Source organism: Schistocerca americana, chromosome 1 (genome assembly GCF_021461395.2).
Source record: "Schistocerca americana isolate TAMUIC-IGC-003095 chromosome 1, iqSchAmer2.1, whole genome shotgun sequence".
NCBI classification, from domain to species: domain Eukaryota; kingdom Metazoa; phylum Arthropoda; class Insecta; order Orthoptera; family Acrididae; genus Schistocerca; species Schistocerca americana.
In genome coordinates, this window is record NC_060119.1 from 995,719,905 (window position 1) to 995,740,260 (window position 20,356).

General features: G+C 38.0%; 1 protein-coding gene across 1 annotated transcript in view; it reads right to left on the reverse strand.

The window, feature by feature from the left end:
* The window catches only part of LOC124616038 (mitochondrial proton/calcium exchanger protein), a 97,091-nt gene that overhangs the window by 43,452 nt on the left and 33,283 nt on the right, over positions 1–20,356 (reverse strand). The window contains exons 3-4 of the mRNA XM_047144268.1: positions 13,204–13,347; positions 12,369–12,506 (exon numbers count right to left, since the gene is read on the reverse strand). Coding sequence (XP_047000224.1) covers positions 12,369–12,506; positions 13,204–13,347 — 282 coding nt within the window. The remainder of the gene's footprint in view (positions 1–12,368; positions 12,507–13,203; positions 13,348–20,356) is intronic.

Sequence of the window (20,356 nt, forward strand, 5' to 3'; positions counted from 1 at the left end):
GACAATGCGTACACTGAAAATCTGTTTGGTTTGGATGCTTTTAAACTTTTTGGATTCTCCATTAATGACAAAGTGCATTTTGTACCTGATCAAGTTCCATATCAACAGTTAGATGCTATCTGTGCTGAATTTTCCTCTTTATTTTCCCCAGGATTGGGTTCTGCAACAGAATTTCAGGCTCAATTACAACAAAACAGTCTGCCCATTCCCATTTTTCTGGACCCACCCAGTACCAGTAACTTTACAGCATCAAGTAAAGGCAGAATTTTCGTCTTCAATCTCTTGATGTTATTTGACATATTCCTTCCCATGAAGATTCAACACCACTGGTGATAGTACAAAAACATACAGGTAAATTATGCCTCTTTGGTGATTTTTAAAATCAATTAACACACAGTCATTATACCTATTCATTACCACACCATGATGAGCTGTGAGCCAAATTAGTTGGAGGGGGGCATTATTTTTCAAAAATAGAGTTAGCAGATGCATGTTTACAGCTGCAGCTAGGTGAGGAATCTCAAAGCCTTCTAGTTATTGATACATCACCTGGGGTTTATCAACACCAGCATTTGCCTTTTGGTGTTGCAAGTGCAGCAGCTATTTTTCAACGCTTTTTAGTGCAACTTATTGCATCAGTTCCACGCTGCATCAACTGTTTAGATGACATGGTAGTGTCTGGGCCCTCTACTGAGGAACATACGCAGAACTTTTGTACTCTACTGTCTGTTTTACAGTCTGTAGAGTAAAAGTGCAGTTTGGACAAGACACAGTTTTTTCAACCATCTACTATTTTTTTGGCTTTTGAAGTGTCACAAGCTGGCACTGAACCATTGCACCAACATATTGATGCTATTGCCGAATTTCCATACCCCATGTTCTTCAAGGAACTGCATGCATTTTTAGATGAAATCACGTACTACCACATATTCATACTGGATGCTGTTACTGTGGCACAACCACTCCATGCATGTTTACGTAAAAATGTTCCTTTGCAATCGTCCCCCTCTTGTTACCAGGCATTCAAGTTGTTGAAATCTAAGCTGCAGCCGGCCTCTTATTTGGACACTTTGCAGCCAGACCAGCACCTTGTGTTATCCACGGACACATCTCAGTTCAGCCTTGGTTCCGTCCTTGCTCATATATATGCAGATGGATCAGAATGCCCTATTGCATATGCCTCTAAAACCTCAAAATCAACACAACAGTGTTATTCTCAGATAGAGAAAGGAGCTTTAGAGATCCTATATGATCTAAAAAGCTTTCAAACTTTTCTATACGGGTATAAGTTTTATCTGATCAAAGGCCACAAACCAGTGGTATCTCTTTTTAATCTTTCAGCATCATTGTTGGACAAAGCTGCACATCTCTTACATAGTGGCCTCTTTCCTGTTACGATACAATTGTGCCATACATTTTCGACCTATGACACAAAATGCGAACACTGAGAAGTGACGTCTGCCAACCAGTCCAGACCCAGAGTTTGATAAAGAGTAACTGCATTTTTTTCATTTAGACGTGTAAGCTCAAAAAGTTGTTGATAGTTTTCCTATTACTAGCACTAAAATTGCAGCTGCAGTAGCCACGGATCCCGTTTTATTTAAAGTTGTTTCTTCTGTACAACACGGCTGGCTCGATGCACATCTTGTAGGGATTAAGTGCATTGCAAAACCATATTTCTGTTTGTGATGGAGATCTGCTGCTAGCTACAGAGCACACCACTCCCTGGGTTGTAGTCCCGTTCACACTTTGGCATGAGGTAATGAATTTATTACATGTGAATCACTGGGGTGTGTCATGTACAAAAGCATTAGCATACAGACATGGTTTTTGGCCAGGCACTGATGGAGAAACAGCACAAATTGTTGCACACTGCCTACATTGTACCACCCATCTGGCGGCCTCCCCAGCTCCAAAGCGGCCTTGGGAACGAATTCATGTCAAGAAACCGATTTTTGTCTATACTGAAATTCTTGAGATTTGACAACAGAGACACAAGAGGACAGAGAGTTGAAGAAACCAAGGACAAGCTACAAGCCATCAGGGTAGTATTTGACAAATTTCAATCTAACTTTTGCAAGAACTTCTATCCTTATGAATACGTGACTATTGATGAACAATTAGCAATGTACCAAGGAAACTGCCCTTTTAGGGTTTATATGAAGAGCAAGCTTGGCAAGTATGGTATTAAAATTTGGGTTTGTGCTGATGTGAAGACATCTTACTTATTACGGATCCAAATTTACACAGGAATGGTGGACAATACTCGGGAAGTGAATCAAGGACAGAGTTGTTTTGGATCTGATGGAACCATTTCTGAATAACGGTCATAGTGTAACAACTGTTAATTTTTTCACCAGTTGTCCATTGGCTACTGAACTACTAAAACGAAACAAGAAATTGGTTGGTACCTTGCATTCCAATAAAAAAGAGATTACGAAGGAATTCTTGCCAAACAGAAAGAGAGATGTTCACTCTTCAATGTTTGGTTTCACAAATGACTTGACCCTAGTTTCCTATTTTCCAAAGAAGGGAAAGGCAGTAATACTACTCTCTACTCAGCATAATGAGAGACAAGTGAGGGGTGAAGAAAGTGAACACAAACCAAAGTCATACTGCACTTCAACAAAACCAAAGGTGCTGTAGATAATGTGGACAAAATGACAAGAGAATACAGTTGTGTTAGAGGAACGAGGCGGTGGCCACTAAGAATCTTCAGGGAAATGATAGATATTGCAGCACTGAATGCATATATTCTGTACACTCAAAGATTTCCTGAATGGCAGAAGAATAACTGAAGCCGACATAAACTCTTCAGAACTGAACTGGCATTTGGACTCGGCAAAGGCAACATGGAAGAAAGAGCCAAATATATCAATGGTCTTCATAAAGATGTACAAGATGCACTGAAAGCTTGTGGTATTGCAATTCCTACAGCAGTGATCCAGACCCAGTGTTCTAAGTTACCAACGCCACAACGCTGTCAAGATTACAAGAGAAACAAAGATCAGAAAACAAGATTCTGTTGTGTAATGTGCAAGAAACCTGTTTGTAATATACACAGAGAAAAAACTGTTAGTGTGAAGTGCATGCAGTGCAAAAATGTACTTGACTGAAAAGTTGAAAAAAGTCTTGTGTTATTTTACTGCAGTGACTGTTGAGGTACATAGATTATTAATTTTCTGTTCATTGAGTACTGAATTTAGTGAAAGTTATAATTTTTTGCTCTTTGTATCTGTGATCTGATTAAATACTTCTAATAACCAGAAAAGCTGTTTTTCAATACTAAATAAACCCATTCAATGGAAATAACTAAATCTGAGAACAAATATTACAATAAAACACAAAACTCTTTTGGGGTAGTCCAAATACCCCGCTTGGTAAAATAGAGGTGTGAAAAAGCTTGGAAACGGAAGGGTCAATATACTGTACTGACAGGGGCAGTACGGCACAAAGAATAACAATTACTGCAGCAGCGGCTCAGCAGCACTACTGCGTTGTGGTAGCTGTCAGCGCAGGCTAGGGTAGTACTGTTGCTGCTGTTTCTGTAAATACATATTGATAAAATGAATATCACACTACACTAATTCAGGTCCACTCTTATCACATGGGCATGTAAAAGCCTACTTCAAAAATTATTTTGATTGTAACTGGAAACAAATCGACACTTCAGTAGACAGAGGGCACCAACATAAAAGACACAATGAGCAGTATTTGTTTGGGCTGACTCCAACTCCACACTGTAAAAAAGAAATAGCAAATATACACCGAAACACCAGATACAATGCTTCTGATGTCTCTTAAGCTCTCCTCACATGGGATGTGTTTCTCATTGCGAGTGTGGTTTCAGTTGCTCGAGACTGCCGTGTGTGTGTGTGTGTGTGTGTGTGTGTGTGTGTGTGTGTGTGTGTGTTTTTCACTGTGAAGCATTCCAGACATAGTGTATGTTGTGGTTGCCGTGTGCTCTGAAACAATCTACTACAGCTTACGGAACATGCTCCTCTTCAAGATTTGTGACCCAGTGATCTCCAGTGACATTCTGTGGCATCTGGCATGTAAATCACAGTTTCACTGTGAAAATATACATGCATAAAATAGCTGTGTTAACACTGTTAGTGACTATTGAAGAAAAGTGGAGGAAATTGCAAAGACGTTTCTGGGCTCGCCGATAGCTTAAACAGTAAATAATGCTGTCAACGATACGATACACATACTGGAAGAAGTTGTTCATTAACTCAATTGAATCTTCATCCCATTTTTGGTTTTAAATTGAATATAGTTATAGTGTGTAACGTTAGTCTACGTCCGCATAGTATCCATAGCGTTGATGTTGCACTGACTACCGTCAATCTTAAGCAACATACTTCATCACAGATTTCAAGATCGAGATTTATTTCGTAATTTAATTTGAATGGAAGAGGAGATTTTGTCACAGCTGCTCATCACTGCCCATTGACGAAGGTATTTACTGACAAGATAAAAACGTGAGCAGCCCATATAACCAGTAGCTATGTATACATATTTTCCCAATGTTTCATCACAGAAAAAACTGTGTGTGTAACCTGAGTTTACTTACTGGTGCAAAGTGGCAGTTGCATTAAAATTCCTGACCATTGCAGAAGCATTCCGATTGTCAATCTTTGCACCAAGAATTGCAATAAATTTATTATTTATAATAAACACTGACTACTGCAGGTAATGCTTCTATTAAATTAATGATAAAGACCCAGAATCTTTTACAAAACAAAACGTGAAAAATATTTTTTTGAAAGGAGGTTGACATAAACCTGCTATCTTTCACTTTACAGCTCACAGCAGTTCAGCTTAGCTATGACTTCATCATAGCATCTAGGTCTCCATATATGGTACACACTGTCTAAAAATTATCTCCACATGTTATTATTTGATATTTCACTATGATAAATTGTTTCAAAATCAGCATTTTTAATAGATCATCATTACACTGTAGCATTGAAATGGTATACTTTCATAGCACACAAGTTATAATAATGAAAACACCAAGCGTAGAAAGTCTTTGTCTACCAATAGTAGTTTCCTGTCATTTTATTACATCAAATTGTGGCTAAAATGATTTATTTTCGAGAGATCCTGAATTTTCTGATGGTTTGAAACAGCTTATATTAATATCAAGTACTCTATGACAAAGAAAGCCCACCAAATATGTAGTATGACTCAATATAACAGGTAGCTCATAAATTCTGCTTGTGGCATAAAATGATGTTGCATCTCATCGGCCGCATTCCTCTCCATGAGTCAGAAGTCCAACATCTCAGATTTTTCATTTTACACCCCACAGTGTAGTCGAACATGGAATTCAATGCTGCACTACCACCGGCTCCTAGCCCACATGCATTTTCATGTCTTGGGAGAGGATGGCTTTTGGAGGCACACTGTATATGACCTTTCACTTATTCATCAAGCAGAACTTTTACTTTCTGAGATGATGATAATACTGTAATAAACCCAGTGTGTGTGTGTGTGTGTGTGTGTGTGTGTGTGTGTGTGTGTAGAAGAAATTGTTAATGATGTTTTTCAAAGAATTTTTGAGTAGTTCTATGAAAATGGACTACTACTTAATTCTGAGAAATTACATTCACTTCTGTACAACAAATAGTCATATGAAGAAATGTAGCAAATGAACAAATAGTCATATGAAGAAATGTAGCAAATGAACAGGTATCAATAAACATGCTAGGAAGTTCCGAATTGACGGAAACTTGACAAATAATTTTAGCAACTTACGCTCCTTGTACAATTGCTAGTCTTGGTAACAAATGAACCAACATCCAAACACATTTTGCATCTTTTCACTCAATAATTTTCTGGGTAACTCATAAGTAGAGAAAGACTGATTGCACAGAAACGAGCAGTAAGAATCAACTTTGATTCCCTATTACTCTCGCATATCTAAATTTTGGCTGTAAATAGCCATCTTGAGTGCTGAAATATAAGGAAATTACAGAATCAGATTTTAAACAGAACAATAAGAAAAACACCACATTATCCACTCGCAGCTGCACATTCTGGTCAACATATCATTTGAGTTACACTCCAATAAACTCATGGCAGTACCACAACGTGATCTTACTGAGGTATAGGGAGAAACAAACTGATGTTGATCCGAGACAACACTTTTTATAACTTTTAAAATTTTTATCCCTCAAGTGACAACAATTTTGTGTAACACAGTTACCTGAACCTATTAATGATTCTTTGCATATATTTTGGTGGATCGCTTCACCACTAAAATACAACCCAGAATGTTATAAGTTGCCATTTCTTGAATATTTCGAAACAATATGCAAATATACTTGTTGATTTTGGATATTAAAAAAAAGGGTTTAAATCTACTTTATTGAAATGAAACTCTGTTAGTTAATTTGGAATATAGAGGGTGTTGCTTGCACTACATGACTTAAACTAAGGCTGCTACAACTGCTGTAAACAATTACCTCAGTTTCGTTCTCCCTACACATCAATAAGATTGTATAGTGACATGTACTGCCGTGAGTTTGTTGGATTGTAACTCAAATGGTATGTTGATCAGAATGTACAGCTGCTATTGGAAAACATGGTATTTTTCTTACCATTATGTAAATTACATTAGTTCTGACTCTGTATTTTCCTTTTATTTTAACACTGAAGATGGTTATTTACAGCCAAAATTGAGACACGCCAGAATAATAAAATTAAAGGGATTGCAACTGACTGCTAAATGCCTCTCCTTCCTAGCAGTAGGAATATTATGTGGCGTTTACCCGCAGTCATCTTGTAGTTCTCTCTTCAACGGGTTGGGCGTTTTAACTGCACCTTAACAGTACTGTATGAAAACTCACTAACAAATAATCCTTTACAATTTAGAAGCATACTGATGTCAACACTGATTCAGAAAGATGTAGGTTGCAGTAGGTACTGGGAGATGATGAAGCTTGCGCAGGATAGAGTAGCATGGAGAGCTGCATCAAACCAGTCTCTGGACTTCAGATCACAACAACACAACAGTTATTCCATACAGACTTAATTTTATTATCCAAACTATTAACCTCAAACAGTATACAAAGATTTTTTTTTCTTTTTTTACTTTTTGATCACCTTCTTTCCTTGTATGGGCGCTCTGAATTTTCACATGTAAACTGGCCATGTGTAATGTAACTACACATGGCACGAGAAACAGCGTTCTGTGATTGAGTTCCGAATTTGAAGAGTTTGTCCACCCATGAAGCACACACTCTTTCAGCAAGACAATGCCACACCACAGACAAGCGCTGCAACATCTGCAACGATCTGACCATGAAGGACTTCACTTTGATTGTGATGATGTGGTGCAAATAGAGGTGAGGTTGTGTCTCCATCAACAAATTCAAACATTCTACAGAGATGGTATCAACAAATCAGTCTCTTGTTAGGAGAAGTGTGTTCATTGCTAGGTGACTATGTTGAGAAATAAATATGTAGATATGAAGAAGAAAGCTGTAGAATGTTAGTAGCATTTGTTTTCACATAAAAAAAATTCGAAGTCATTACTTTTCAGCATGCTGTCGTAATATGTAATGGCCCTACTTCTCTGTTTATCCAACCAATTCAAACAATTTCCTTTTCATTTTACATATTTTGATTCTTTTGTTATCCAGGGCTTTTCTGATGTCACATTACCACCATACTTTTTCCCTTGGGAAAACATTTGTCAACCATTTAAAGAAGACAATCTATAAATACATTAAATCTGGAACTGACATCGGTCACATTATACACATTATTCCCATCAGCTTCCTGTCTTGCAGCCTGATAACCTTCTGTTGTTTGTTTGTTAATTATTCTGTTTACCATGATACCATTTCACTGTAATCATGTAAATTATTTAGTCTGGTTAGCTGTGCAACATGTTCAGAGATTAGTCATCACTGGATAAACATTTACGTTGGTATGTGTTCACTTAAAAAAAAATTTGCAATTGCTGTCCTGCTCATGTAATTCTGATGGAAAATTGAACAACAGTACTAACTTTATAAGTGTTGAGTAACACTTATAAATTTTCTCTGTCATCAAAATCCTACAGAAAATTAAAATTGCAATTTCCACAGAGTAACATCTGCTCTGTGACAATAATGACACAAAATTTTGTGAGAATATTTGAAAGCTTCCTGGTGGGGATCCATGTATTGCAAGAAATATAAATTACTTTTATGACTGCAGCAATTCACAAGCACAGGGTTCCAATTGTTGATCTAAGCAGAAACTACTGGTTTCAACAGATTTGGAGGAGACGGAGATTAGTTTTTAACGTCCCATTGGCAATGTCGTCATTAGAGATGGAGCACATGCTTGGATTAGAGAAAGATGGGGAACGAAATAGGCCATGCCCTTTCATCACAGCATTTACCTGAAGCAGTTGAGGGAAATCATGGAAAACCTGAATCAGGATGGCTAGACGCGGGTTTTAACTGTCGACCTCCCAAATGTGAAGCCAGTGTGCTAACCACTGCACCACCTCACTTGGCCAACAGATTCGGTCCTGACATCATTAAGTTATATGACAACTCATCTTAATTCCATATTTCCTTTACACAAATTGGCTGCTAACTTAATTTCCTACATGTTTGACATACAGATTCCTATATTTACACAATGTTCAGTGAGGCATAATACCTCAACTTTCTTTGACATTCTAGATCATATAAAAAAATACAATGTTCATTAACTTTGTTTTCTAGTCATCTAACATTATGATGCATAATGGTAAGCTTATCCATACAAGTTCTTTCGATGTGTCACTCAACTTATCTGGACCCCTTTTAAAGCTGTCTGTCTGAATGGGGCATTTAACTTAAAAAAGGCTTATCTCTCACAGCTATACTCACAGGAATTCTAACACTAGTGACTGTGCCACCATCCCCCCTACATATATTTTCAGCAGTTGGTTCTGTTTATCCACCTTCCTCCTCTTGTTAAGGTGTAGGGTGTGTCATGTGCATCTCTTCTCCCAGTGGCAAAAACTGGTGTGGCACCAGTGTGAGCCCCACCTGAACTCAGTAGCAAACCAGTCAGTTCATGATTAACTCATCTGATGGCTTTGTTAATCCAGAATTGTGACACTGCAGAACCTCAATGAAGTCCATATTTACGTGTGAGGTTGCTGCCTCTAGCTTCCCCAGATCACTGCTGATATTGTATTATTATGGGCCAGGCTGTTGCCTGCTCCCCAACTATCAATATCTAGTCTTATTCACTCAAATCTATAGTCAGTACCTTAATATCCTCTATTACCTGGCCAAGCTTCCACTAGGTTTTGCAATAATTGTGACCTGGTACCCTGATTCTAGTTTGCTTTTTTTCCTATAGCTGAATGAAGCTCTTCTCCTTTGACAGGTAACACGCTATATCTGTTCCTTAGTTCAATTTTATCTAAACCATCCAAATCATTCCCTTTCGCTTCTTTCAATTATCTTTTCCTCACATCCCTTTTCTGCACCCTCTGGTGTAGATCTGTGTTTAAATACATGCATGCAGTCCCATTGAACAACTTTCCTGTTATATCTTGAAACTTTTAGACTGTGCCATTTGACACTGTGAGTGACTAGTGCTTATTGTATCTTATCTCTCTCTTGGTATTCACTTGTGAATGATCTCGAATGCTTACGATAACCTTGCTGTGTTTTGGACTCTTGTTTCTAGCCAGCTGCTTCCTTTGTGAACTTAGTCATAGGTGACCACTTAAAACTGTCATTTGTTCCACTCGTCACAATGTCCCTCCACACTGACTGATACTGAACTTTTGCTACCTATTCTGTGTAGTTGGTTGGTTGGTTTCTTTCATCAGCAGTCATTAGAGGTAGAGCACTAGCTCAGCTCAAGGAAGGATATGGTAAGGAATAGCCAATGATCATAGTAAACGAATTGTCCTGGTGCTCCTACAGACTGATTTGATCAATCTTGCTTAGTATCACTGAATGGTGCCTGTATACATACTTCCAAAATGTAGTTCCAGAGTCAAATACTATTCCATCACACTTTGTGAACAGAAATTCTGCAATAAAATTGAACTGCATATAATTTATGGAGTAAAGTTTCCCACGGGCAGATACAAAAAATAAGATATTAAAGGCTTTTCTTTTGTATGTATAATAAAAAAAGGTGACTTCTGGGTCATGTGTACTGCAAAATGAAACTTACTGGTTGACTGATGAAACAAGAGCTCATTGTAAAAATACACTACATTAAGAGGCATTAACAAAAGGAAGACTAAAAGATGGCACAGACACTCAGGTTGGGAAAGGAAATCAGACCTTTCCAAAGACAGTATACCAACATTTGCCTTAAGCAGTTTATGGAAACCAAAGAAAACTCAAATCTCGATGGTCAAACAGGAATCTGAACAACTGTCTACAACATGATATGCACATTCACATAATCAACATGTCATGTTTAGTGCCACAATTACAATGAGGTGACATGAAGTGATGAAATTTTCAAGCAATATATTATTAAGAGAATACCCAGCAGTTCACAATTTTGTCAATGTTTCCAGGAAACTTGTTCTGTATCTCCTTCTTGGAGGGTATCATAGCTGAATATTTATTTAATGAAGACAGCATTTTTCTTCACTTATGCTGTTATTTATCTGTCACTATCAGTGCAACTTATGAAGCCATCTTTAAATCTGACGAATATCTAAATTGGCAGCATTTTCACAATCTGTGTCTCAATTCATATTAGTTTACAATCTGTTCTAGGTGTTTTGATTTTTAATTTGTGCATATTTCCCATCTTTTATGCACAAAATAAATATCAAAACACCTAAAACAGTGTGTAAACGAATATGAATGGAGGCACAGATTGCAAAGGCACTGCCAATTTAGACTTTTGGCAAATTTATTCAATAGACAATGGCTTAATAGGCCACAAACCAATCATGAAAATAAATAAATGACAGCCTAAGAGAAGAAAAAAAATACCGCATACACTATTTTTAGAGCCAATACATCTGTGACTGGTGACACTGCCATTTTTTAATACTCGTTATGTGTACAGTTATTTCAAATAACATGGATCCAACACATTTAGCAGTATTCCAGTACAGGTTTTTATATTCAATTTCTTTTGTACAGGAACCAAAATTTTTCAGTGTCTTAGCAAAAAAATCAAGCCTGTCACTTGTTCTACTTGTAACTGATTCTTGGCTCAGCATGTAGTGAGAAGATACCAAACTATTACACTTAATGAAGTGCACAAAATTTTCAACATTATTACTAATTATACTATGCTTAAGTAGTCCATACCTCCTAGAAGATCCAGACAATTTCATGCCTGTGAATCCTCAAGCAACATCCATTCATATTCAACCAGAAGGATATGCCTATGGAATTCGCATGATGAATTACAAGTAAAATGGTAAAATGGGATGTGTTACTGCCTTATTTTGATTGCAATCCCTCTACACCAAGATTCACGCTTTCTTTAGCTTTTGTGTAGTTTGTCCCAATGCTGTGAAGAAATGCTTGAACTTTTTAATTTTTGTGTTACTAACAGTCTTGTTATGTCCAAGAATTCTTGAGCTTACGAGAGGGATCCTATTACAAGGATCTGCTACAGCATTCATTGAAAGCATCATGCATTTGTTATCTGCTAACTGAACATTTTTCAGTTGAAAATTGCATATGCACATTTAGTACACTCTGCTTTATGCCTACTGTGGTACAGTTTTTTTTAAAGAAGCTCTCCAGTTTACTTTGTTTACATATAGCACTATCGAGAAAGGAGAATCACATATATAGTTGAATTGGTAACATTTCCTACTTTGAAAGGTTATTGTAAGTGCTACTATGTGACTCTCAGGTATTCAGTTACTTTGGTGGACAAGTCTAGTATTCAGCCGAACAAGCCTCTCACAACTTCTAACTAATATTCAGACCATTTCTATGTAAATATATCTAGGACTATTCTGTGGTTCAACAGGTATACCATGTCCTAATGTAATTAACCTGTCGTTCCAATACATATCACCGTTTTAATCAAAGACAAGGAAATGAAATTTAAGAACCTCTACATGTTAAATGCACTTTAATTTAGAACATACTTCTTGTAACTCTTGCGTAGCAGAGAGTGCAATTCCAGAAACTCATGGAGAACATACTTTTCTGAAATAAACAGTTATTCACAAATTCTTTTGGCTTTTCATTTTCCAAAAATCACAACTTAAAATGCAATTAACTAATACAGTTTTCTTCTGACCAAGTAATTTGCACTCACCTTACCTTCTTGTAATAGCCATATGTTTAAGAATTTGAATTGGAGCAATTGGATCTCTTACTGGAAAAAGAATGTGAAAGTAATTATACGCCTAACACTACCTTTACAAAGAAGTCATGGAATTCTTTAGCTCTTTCAGACTTGTGACCCTTTCCTTGAACAGCCATGTCATCCAGCGTTTTCTGAAGAAATTTTGCCATTTCAAGCTTCACTTTCAATGCTTGTTTCATTTTATCCTCCTGAAAGGTAAACAAAATGAAACATTACATTGAAAGGTCCATGCTATGACAAGCAAATGAAAATTTAAAATTATGATTAACTTCACAAGAAATTTTTAGAGACACTAACACTTCCACTTCATAGAGAAATCACTGTAAAAGAAGGTAGATTGTCATTAGATTTCATACACGTCACATTAAATAGCACTGAAATAAACTCGCAGAACTGTCTATAAGAGAGTCAAATAAGTACAAACAATTTTTTTCCTGTTCTACATCACTGTAATTCTTATTCTTACATTTGTGGTTGGAATCTTCCTTATGTCGAGATGCTGAATTACTTGCTTATATTCAGCACATTGATGTCTTCCATTCATTCACAGTATGCCTAGAAGTTGCTTGGCTGAAAATCATGCTCTTTCTTATTTCCTTTCAGTTACAGATGATGACATGAGAATTACCTGAAGTATCACTAACTTTTTATCTTTACTGCACTATTGTCATATTCACTTCATTAATCAATACTATTTTAATATGCATTTACAAAGTAAGGGATTTTGTTTCTAGCTATCCGTTATTGAAAATTGTTTTATGATTTATTATGTACATTTCAAGGATATTTCTGGGGAAACACTAAATATATATGTAGCCTAATCTTTTATAACTGAACTTCAGTTTTGAAGGCAAACATACTCAACTGCAAACATACTCAACTTACCTTCTCTCTTGTAGTTTGAAATGTTGATGGTAACATTCCAGGAAATAATTTTATTGCCACTGGTAATAACAGCTCCATAAAGGGTACAATGATGAATACTGAAAATGGGACCAGTCGAAATAAATCTGACACGGTTCTCACCAACTGTAATGAGAAATTTTTTAAAACCGAATTATCTCTTGCTGAAGCAAAATTTAACATCATAATTATTTTACAGCATACAGAAAAATCTGACACACACATTTCATCAACAGTTTAAAAATGGCGATACCCAGTTACATGTGACTGCAAAATGTGGTAATTTGAGAGAGGTTAGGGATAATGACTGAAGTCTAGGACAACGTGCAATCCAGACATTCATATCTCACAGGTGTCAGTACCTCGAGGGCAATTTAACAGGATTGATTGCCATACAGGAGACAAATGAGATGGGCTGCTCACCACACCGGTGATGTTGCTTTCAGGCCCTGAGATTTAGAAGTACTCAATTCTAGTTGAAAACTAATGTCAGTATAGATCTTCCTGCTCACATTTCAGGAAATTCTTTGGATACGGACGGGATTATATACCATGAGTAGGGCTGTGTGATTTCCTGGGACATCAATATTCTGACACAGGTGGAAGAAGAAGAAGAAGAAGGCATTGTCATGTGGTCAAACTTTGCCAAAGCTGAAAAACGTAGTAAGTGACAGCTAAAATTCCCAAGACAGACTCAGTATTGAACTTGATACATTTGGATCTATAGTCTGGCACTGAGCCACAACAAGAAATAAAAAAAAAAAAAAAAAAAAATGAAAATACAAGCAGATACATATGGAAAGCTGTCATTGGACTACAAAACAATGAGCAAATCTTTCAGCGGCAATAAGACATGCATTCTATGTGCTAAGACTGAAGTCAAGACAATTCACAAAATCTTAAGAGCTTTGCTACACTTGCTCATAATTAACTAAAATAAAGGCAATATTACCACAAACACAACAGACTGGAAGGTCTTCCCATCACAGTATGAAGCATTAATGGGCCATTTCCAACTCAGAGACAGAGTTACTTTCAATTACATCTTTGCAAGAAAACATCACCATTAAAGTTCAAGGATGTGTTGACATTCTCATAGGCACCAACCTAGTTGGATTCTTGTTGAGAAGTAGATGTTTCTACAAACAATGTCCCACTTCTCAAACACGTAACTGACATTAACAAGTAATAAGTGCTAGCTTGTCACGTGACTATGTAAATAGCACTCACATTTCTAAAGTGTTCATCTGTAAATAATAACCTGTGTGACTGATAATCCCTATATGTTCCAACTCAATCTTGAACACCAAGTAATAAGGGATAATATGAGTCAGGATCTTCAGTTCATGTTCATAAAATTCACAACTTCTCAATTCAGTTGTCCCACAAATGGAAAGAGTTTTCTTGTATTGATTGATTTTATGCCTTATTTACTCATTTGATCATTTCAAGTACTGCATAAATGTGAGCCTATTTTCTTAAGACAAGTCATAATGCAGGTCAGTTCAGAGTGAAGTGTAACCATAACTTGGAAACTTCTAGAAGGTTCTTGTGGAGGAATACTTTTTCTGTGGTGAAGATGCTGCATAGAAAATGTGAGAGAACATCCCTTTTGCAATACTGGACTTGGCCAAAAGTGGTAGTCATGGAGTAAGAAGGAAAATAGTACAGACCTTTAAAATGTATTTTAAAGGACATTTCCAAAGAAACATGGTTATATTTATTGTGTTGTTTTGGCTATTTGCAGATACTGTTAAACAATTGAGAGGCAGCCATTTAGCAATGTGGTAAATTAAAGTCATATCTGTGTAAGTTCCATGTGGCAAGACCAATAGCACAAAATCAGGTAACTGAGTTTCATGGTGCCACTCACACACTAATGTGTTCTCTGGCTACAATTACATCATTTAGGAAATGGTGACAGGCATAGTTTACAAGAATACACTTTCAATATATTAATGTTTTTTTCCTCTTTTTTATCATCAGTCTTGATTGAAACACAATAAATTGATAGCCAAGATCACAGGAATTATTTTCAATCCTTGATTACCGGTTTTGGCGAAACTAAAGCCGCCATCATCGGATCTTAGGACACATACAGGTTACAATATCAGAGCAAACAATGATGATATTAATAATTGCCTATAGCACGCAGGCCTTACGAAATTGTTGTAGCACAAAGGCTTCCAAGAGAGATGACATTATAAATGTCAATTGTCTCCACCACATACAAGTGCACGCTTGTATGTGATGGAGACAATTAACATTTATAATGTCATCTCTCTTTGACACCTATGTGCTACTCACAACAATTTTGTAAGGCCTGCATGTTATAGGCAACTATTAATATCACCATTGTTTGCTCTGATGTTGTAACCTGTATGTGTCCTAAGATCCAATGATGGTGGCTTTAGTTTCACCGAAACCAGTAATCATGGAATAAAAAGAATTCCTGCGATCTTGGCTACCAGTTCATTGTGTTACAAGCACCTAGATCGCTCCCACATGAGCACAATGCGCTCCCTACAAAAAAGTCTTGATTTACACGATGCAGTACAAGGTTTACTATCACTACCCTTTAGCTTACTTCTATGTTTCTCAGAATTTTGGAAACCGTGCACCATTTTACATTATTGAATGCTTTTTATAGGTCCATGAATCCTATTTATGTGCCTTTACTTTTCTTAAGTCTTTTTTACATTATCAAGAGCAATGTCAAAACTAGCTTTGGTGCCTTTAATCTTACTGAAAGCCCAACTCACAGTCATCTAACATATCTTTAATTTTGTTTCTCATTCTTCTGTGTATTACTCTAGTTAACATCTTTGGTGCACCTGCTCATAAGCTGATTGGATGATAGTTCTTGCATTTGTTTGTCATTGCTATCTTTATGATTGTGTGGAGGGCAGTTTTCCTAAGGTCTGATTTTACATGTCTAGATTCTATACAGATTCTATACAGCAACTTGAATATTTGTTTGGCTGAACTTCCCCAATGCATTTAAGAATTCCCAAGATATGCTACCTATCCCTTCTGTCTTATTTGATTGGATTTTCCCAAAGCTCTGTTAAACTCCGACAAATACTGGATCCCTGTGTCTTCCATATCAATCCCCATTTCTTCATTTATCATTTAATCAGACATGTCCTCCCCTTTGTACAGGACTTCATTCTACTCTTTCCACCTATTTGCTCTCTCCTCTGCATTTAGTAGTGGAAGTCACACTGTACCCTTAATGTTGATGCTCTTGCTTTTAATTTCAGTGAAGCTTGTTTGGACTTTTCTATAAGCTGAGCCAGTGCTTCCAATAATCATTTCTCTTTCTGTTGCTTCACATTTTTGCTGCAGCTAGTTCACTTTGTGTTCCCTGCACTTCCTATTTATTTCATTCCTGTTTATAACTGAACACATCTGTACTTCCTGCTTTCATTGATCAACTGAAGTATGCCATCCATTACCGAATGTTTCTTTGCAGTTACCTTCCTTGTATCTAAGTTTTTCTGTCGGATTTCTGTATTTACTTTAGGACTAAAGGAGACTACTCACCAAATAGCAGAAGCATGTTGTCATTGACAGGCACACAAAAGAGAAAGAAAACTTGCTAGGTTTTGGAATAAATTCTTTGTTATGCTAATGTACAAATACACATTCACATATACGCACCTACGGCCCTACACTGTGTCGGCTGGACACACAATGCTTGGAATTGCGTTTCAGCAGGTGGACTAGGGTGAGATCGGGGTTGTGTCGGATTGGGTGGGTAGGAGAGAGAGGGGGGCAGAAGGCAGGAAGCATGGTTGGGGTGGGCAGCTAGTGGCTTGGAGGGAGGTGGCAGGTTTGCTGGCTAAGAATATGAGAGGGAAGGGTGGCACAGTTACTGAGGCTAGGAGGGTTACAGGAGCAAATGATTTGTTACCAGAATAACTGGTGATGTAGGCAAGGATCCAGAAGGTCCAGATTCCACTGGGTGATCAACTTTGTTCTTGGCAACAGTTCGGCAGTGGCCATTCATTCTGGTGAACAGTTGGTAGACTGGTTGTTATTTTTGCAATTTTTTGTTGTGGAAGGGATGTATCTATAGCCTTTGAGAACTTCAAATTCATTCCTCAGTACTTCAGTATCCCTTTCTTTACACATCGATTCTTCTGCAAAATTCTCCTAATCTTTAGTCTACTCCTCACCATTACTTAATTGTGAGCTAATCTACATCCGCTCCTGGAAATGCATTACAATCCAGTATCTGATATCAGAATCTTTGTTTGAGCATGATGTAACTACACCTCATCCACATATGATTTTTGAACAGTGTCTTGATATGTATTGCAGAACTCAATTAGTCTTTGTCCTCTCTCATTCCACTACCAAGCCCATATCCTCCGATAATTGTATCTTCTAGTCCTTTCCCTATTACCAAAATCCAATCCACCATAATTATATCTCCCTTTAGACAATGAAAATTGTTGTGATGACCTCTGCCCTACCTTACTATTAGCAACTAATCCTCCCCCGTTACATCGTTTTCTGCTGCCACCGATGTTACCCTATTTTTGTCTCACCAGAAATTCTTGCCTTCTTTCCATTTCACTGCACTGATAACCACTACATCTAGACTGCCTTTGCAGTTTGCTTTTCAGGTTTTATAACACCCCCACTGAGTTCAAGCTTCTAACAATCCATACCCTGATCCTTGGAATGTTACTCTTTTGTTAGTTATTACTATTTTTCTCATGATTACCTCCTACTAGGCAGCCCCCTCCCAGACATCCAAAAGGGGGGCTAAACCTGAATCTTTTGACAGTAGAAATATCATATTGCACTTTTTCAATTAGAGGCCACATGTCTTGTGGATACACATTATGTGTCTTTAGCACAATGGTTTCAATTGCATTCTCATGCAAGTTTCTTACTTGCCACCTTCATGAAAAGTGTGGGGTTCATGTCTCATATGGATCTTTATAGCCACTGGACCACAGGCTTCTCTCCGCTCTCGGTGCTGCTCGGGCCAATCAGGTGTGAGCAGAATCGGCGCGGCGGCGGTGGCAGTGGTAGTGGTGGTGGTGGTGGTGGTGGTGGTGGTGGTGGTGAAGCAGTGGAGGTACGAGACATATGATAACCTGCTCAACTGGGATAGTGACTTCCAACTCAGCACCACATTGAGGGAAAACATTAGCAAGAATATGAAGTAAGCGCACCGATGGAGGCAGGACGGTGGCGGCAAATGGAATAAACAGGCCGCTCTGAAAGAAGACGCTGGGACATGGTACCCGTGGCTCACCCCCCCTCCCCCCCACCAAGCACCGCCACGCCAATTCCGCTCGCGCCTGATTGGCCCGACTGGCAACGAGGATGCAGAGAAGCCCGTGATCCAGTGGCTATAAAGATCCAAACGAGATGTGAACCTGATACTTTGCCTGAAGATGGCACGTAAAAAACTTGCTGAAACGTTGTCAGAATGACACATTGACTCGGCTGTCAACCCAAGAAGATTATATCAGCTCGTATGCTCATTACTGAAAACTGTAATGCACTGATAAATCTAAAGGAGACTTCTATCCAGTAGTGTATATCAAAAGGACAACAATGACTATTATTATATGAGGATAAGTCAAAAATTATCTGCAATGTTGACATAACTCTTCTCATGTTGTTCACACTGATTTCTCTGCTCACATATTTTAGAGATATGCTGTTCCGCTCCTGCTATGAAGATTTGATCCTAATTCCTCCATTTGTCTTCCTCCTGTTGCAGATAGACTGTGGCTGCTGAATAAGAAATTAGCAATAAAGAGGAATAACAAGCAGTAACTCAATTTTTATGGGCAGAAGGTGTATTGGGAGTCACAATCCATCTGCAACAGTGTCTTGCCACAACGGAGTGTCTAGGAAAGGACTGTAAAATTAAAAAATGATCACACTAGCGATACATATGAGGAAGAAGCCAGATGACCATCCACGGCCACGAATGAAGACAACACACGGCCACAAATGAAGACAACATTGTCCTTAAATGACATTGTTCTCTTAGACAGATGAATAACTGTTGATAAAGTGGCACATTGTCTGCAAATTAGTCATGTGTCTGCCTATGGAATCATTCACAACAGACCTGGGTTTCATAAAGTTTGTGGAAGGTGAATCCTGAAACAATTCAATGTTGCGTACACAAATGTGCTTCGACATCTGCCAAAAATATTTACAGTTAGACTGCCATGCTAACGAATGTGATGGGTTCACAATCAGAATCATCACTGATGACGAAACATGGATCCACCACTACGAGCTCGACAGTAAATGGAGTAGTATGGAATGGAAACATTCACAATCGCCCAACAGAAAAAAAGCTCAAAACCGAACCACCTGCAGGAAAACTGATGCTTATCATTTTTTGGGATGCATAAGGCCCAGAACTGGAACATTACCAGGACAGTGGCACAACAGTAAAACTATGTGTATTACAGCAAGATGCTTATTGACAAGCTAAAGTCTACAACTTGAAGCAAGTGCCGAGAACTACTGTTGAAAGGCGTTGTGTTGTTACACGACAATGTCTGTCCACATACCACTGCCCACAATGCTGAAATGCTCTGGAAACTCAAGTTTGTAGTAGTGGCTTCTCCTCTGTATAGTCCTGATCTTGCCCCTTTCAACTGTCACTTGTTTGGTCCACTGAAAGAGGCACTAAGGGACGATCAGTTCGCCTTTGATTAAGTTGTAAAGGATGGGGTTTGTTTTGATTTATTTTGGGGAACAAAAACAATTAGGGTGATATACGCACCCTCGAAAGAACCACAGAACACAGGGGGGAAAAAAAGAAAGGGAGTTAAAAATGACTACACATTAAGCCCAGTCAATGGAAGAAAATGTCCATAAAATACACCATAGAGAAACGGATCTTCAATTAAGTTGTAAAGGATGTGGTTTGTTTTGGGGCGCAAAAACAACTACGGTCATGTGCACACATGTCAGAACCACAGACACGAGAGGGGGGGAGGGGGGGGGGGGGGGGGGGGGGAAGAAAGATAGTTACAAGGACTGCACGTTAAGCCCAGTCAATGGAAGGAAAGGTCCATAAAATACACCATAGAGAAACGGAGATCCTGAACTAAAGATTAAATGTCCTTTATCATCTTGCTAC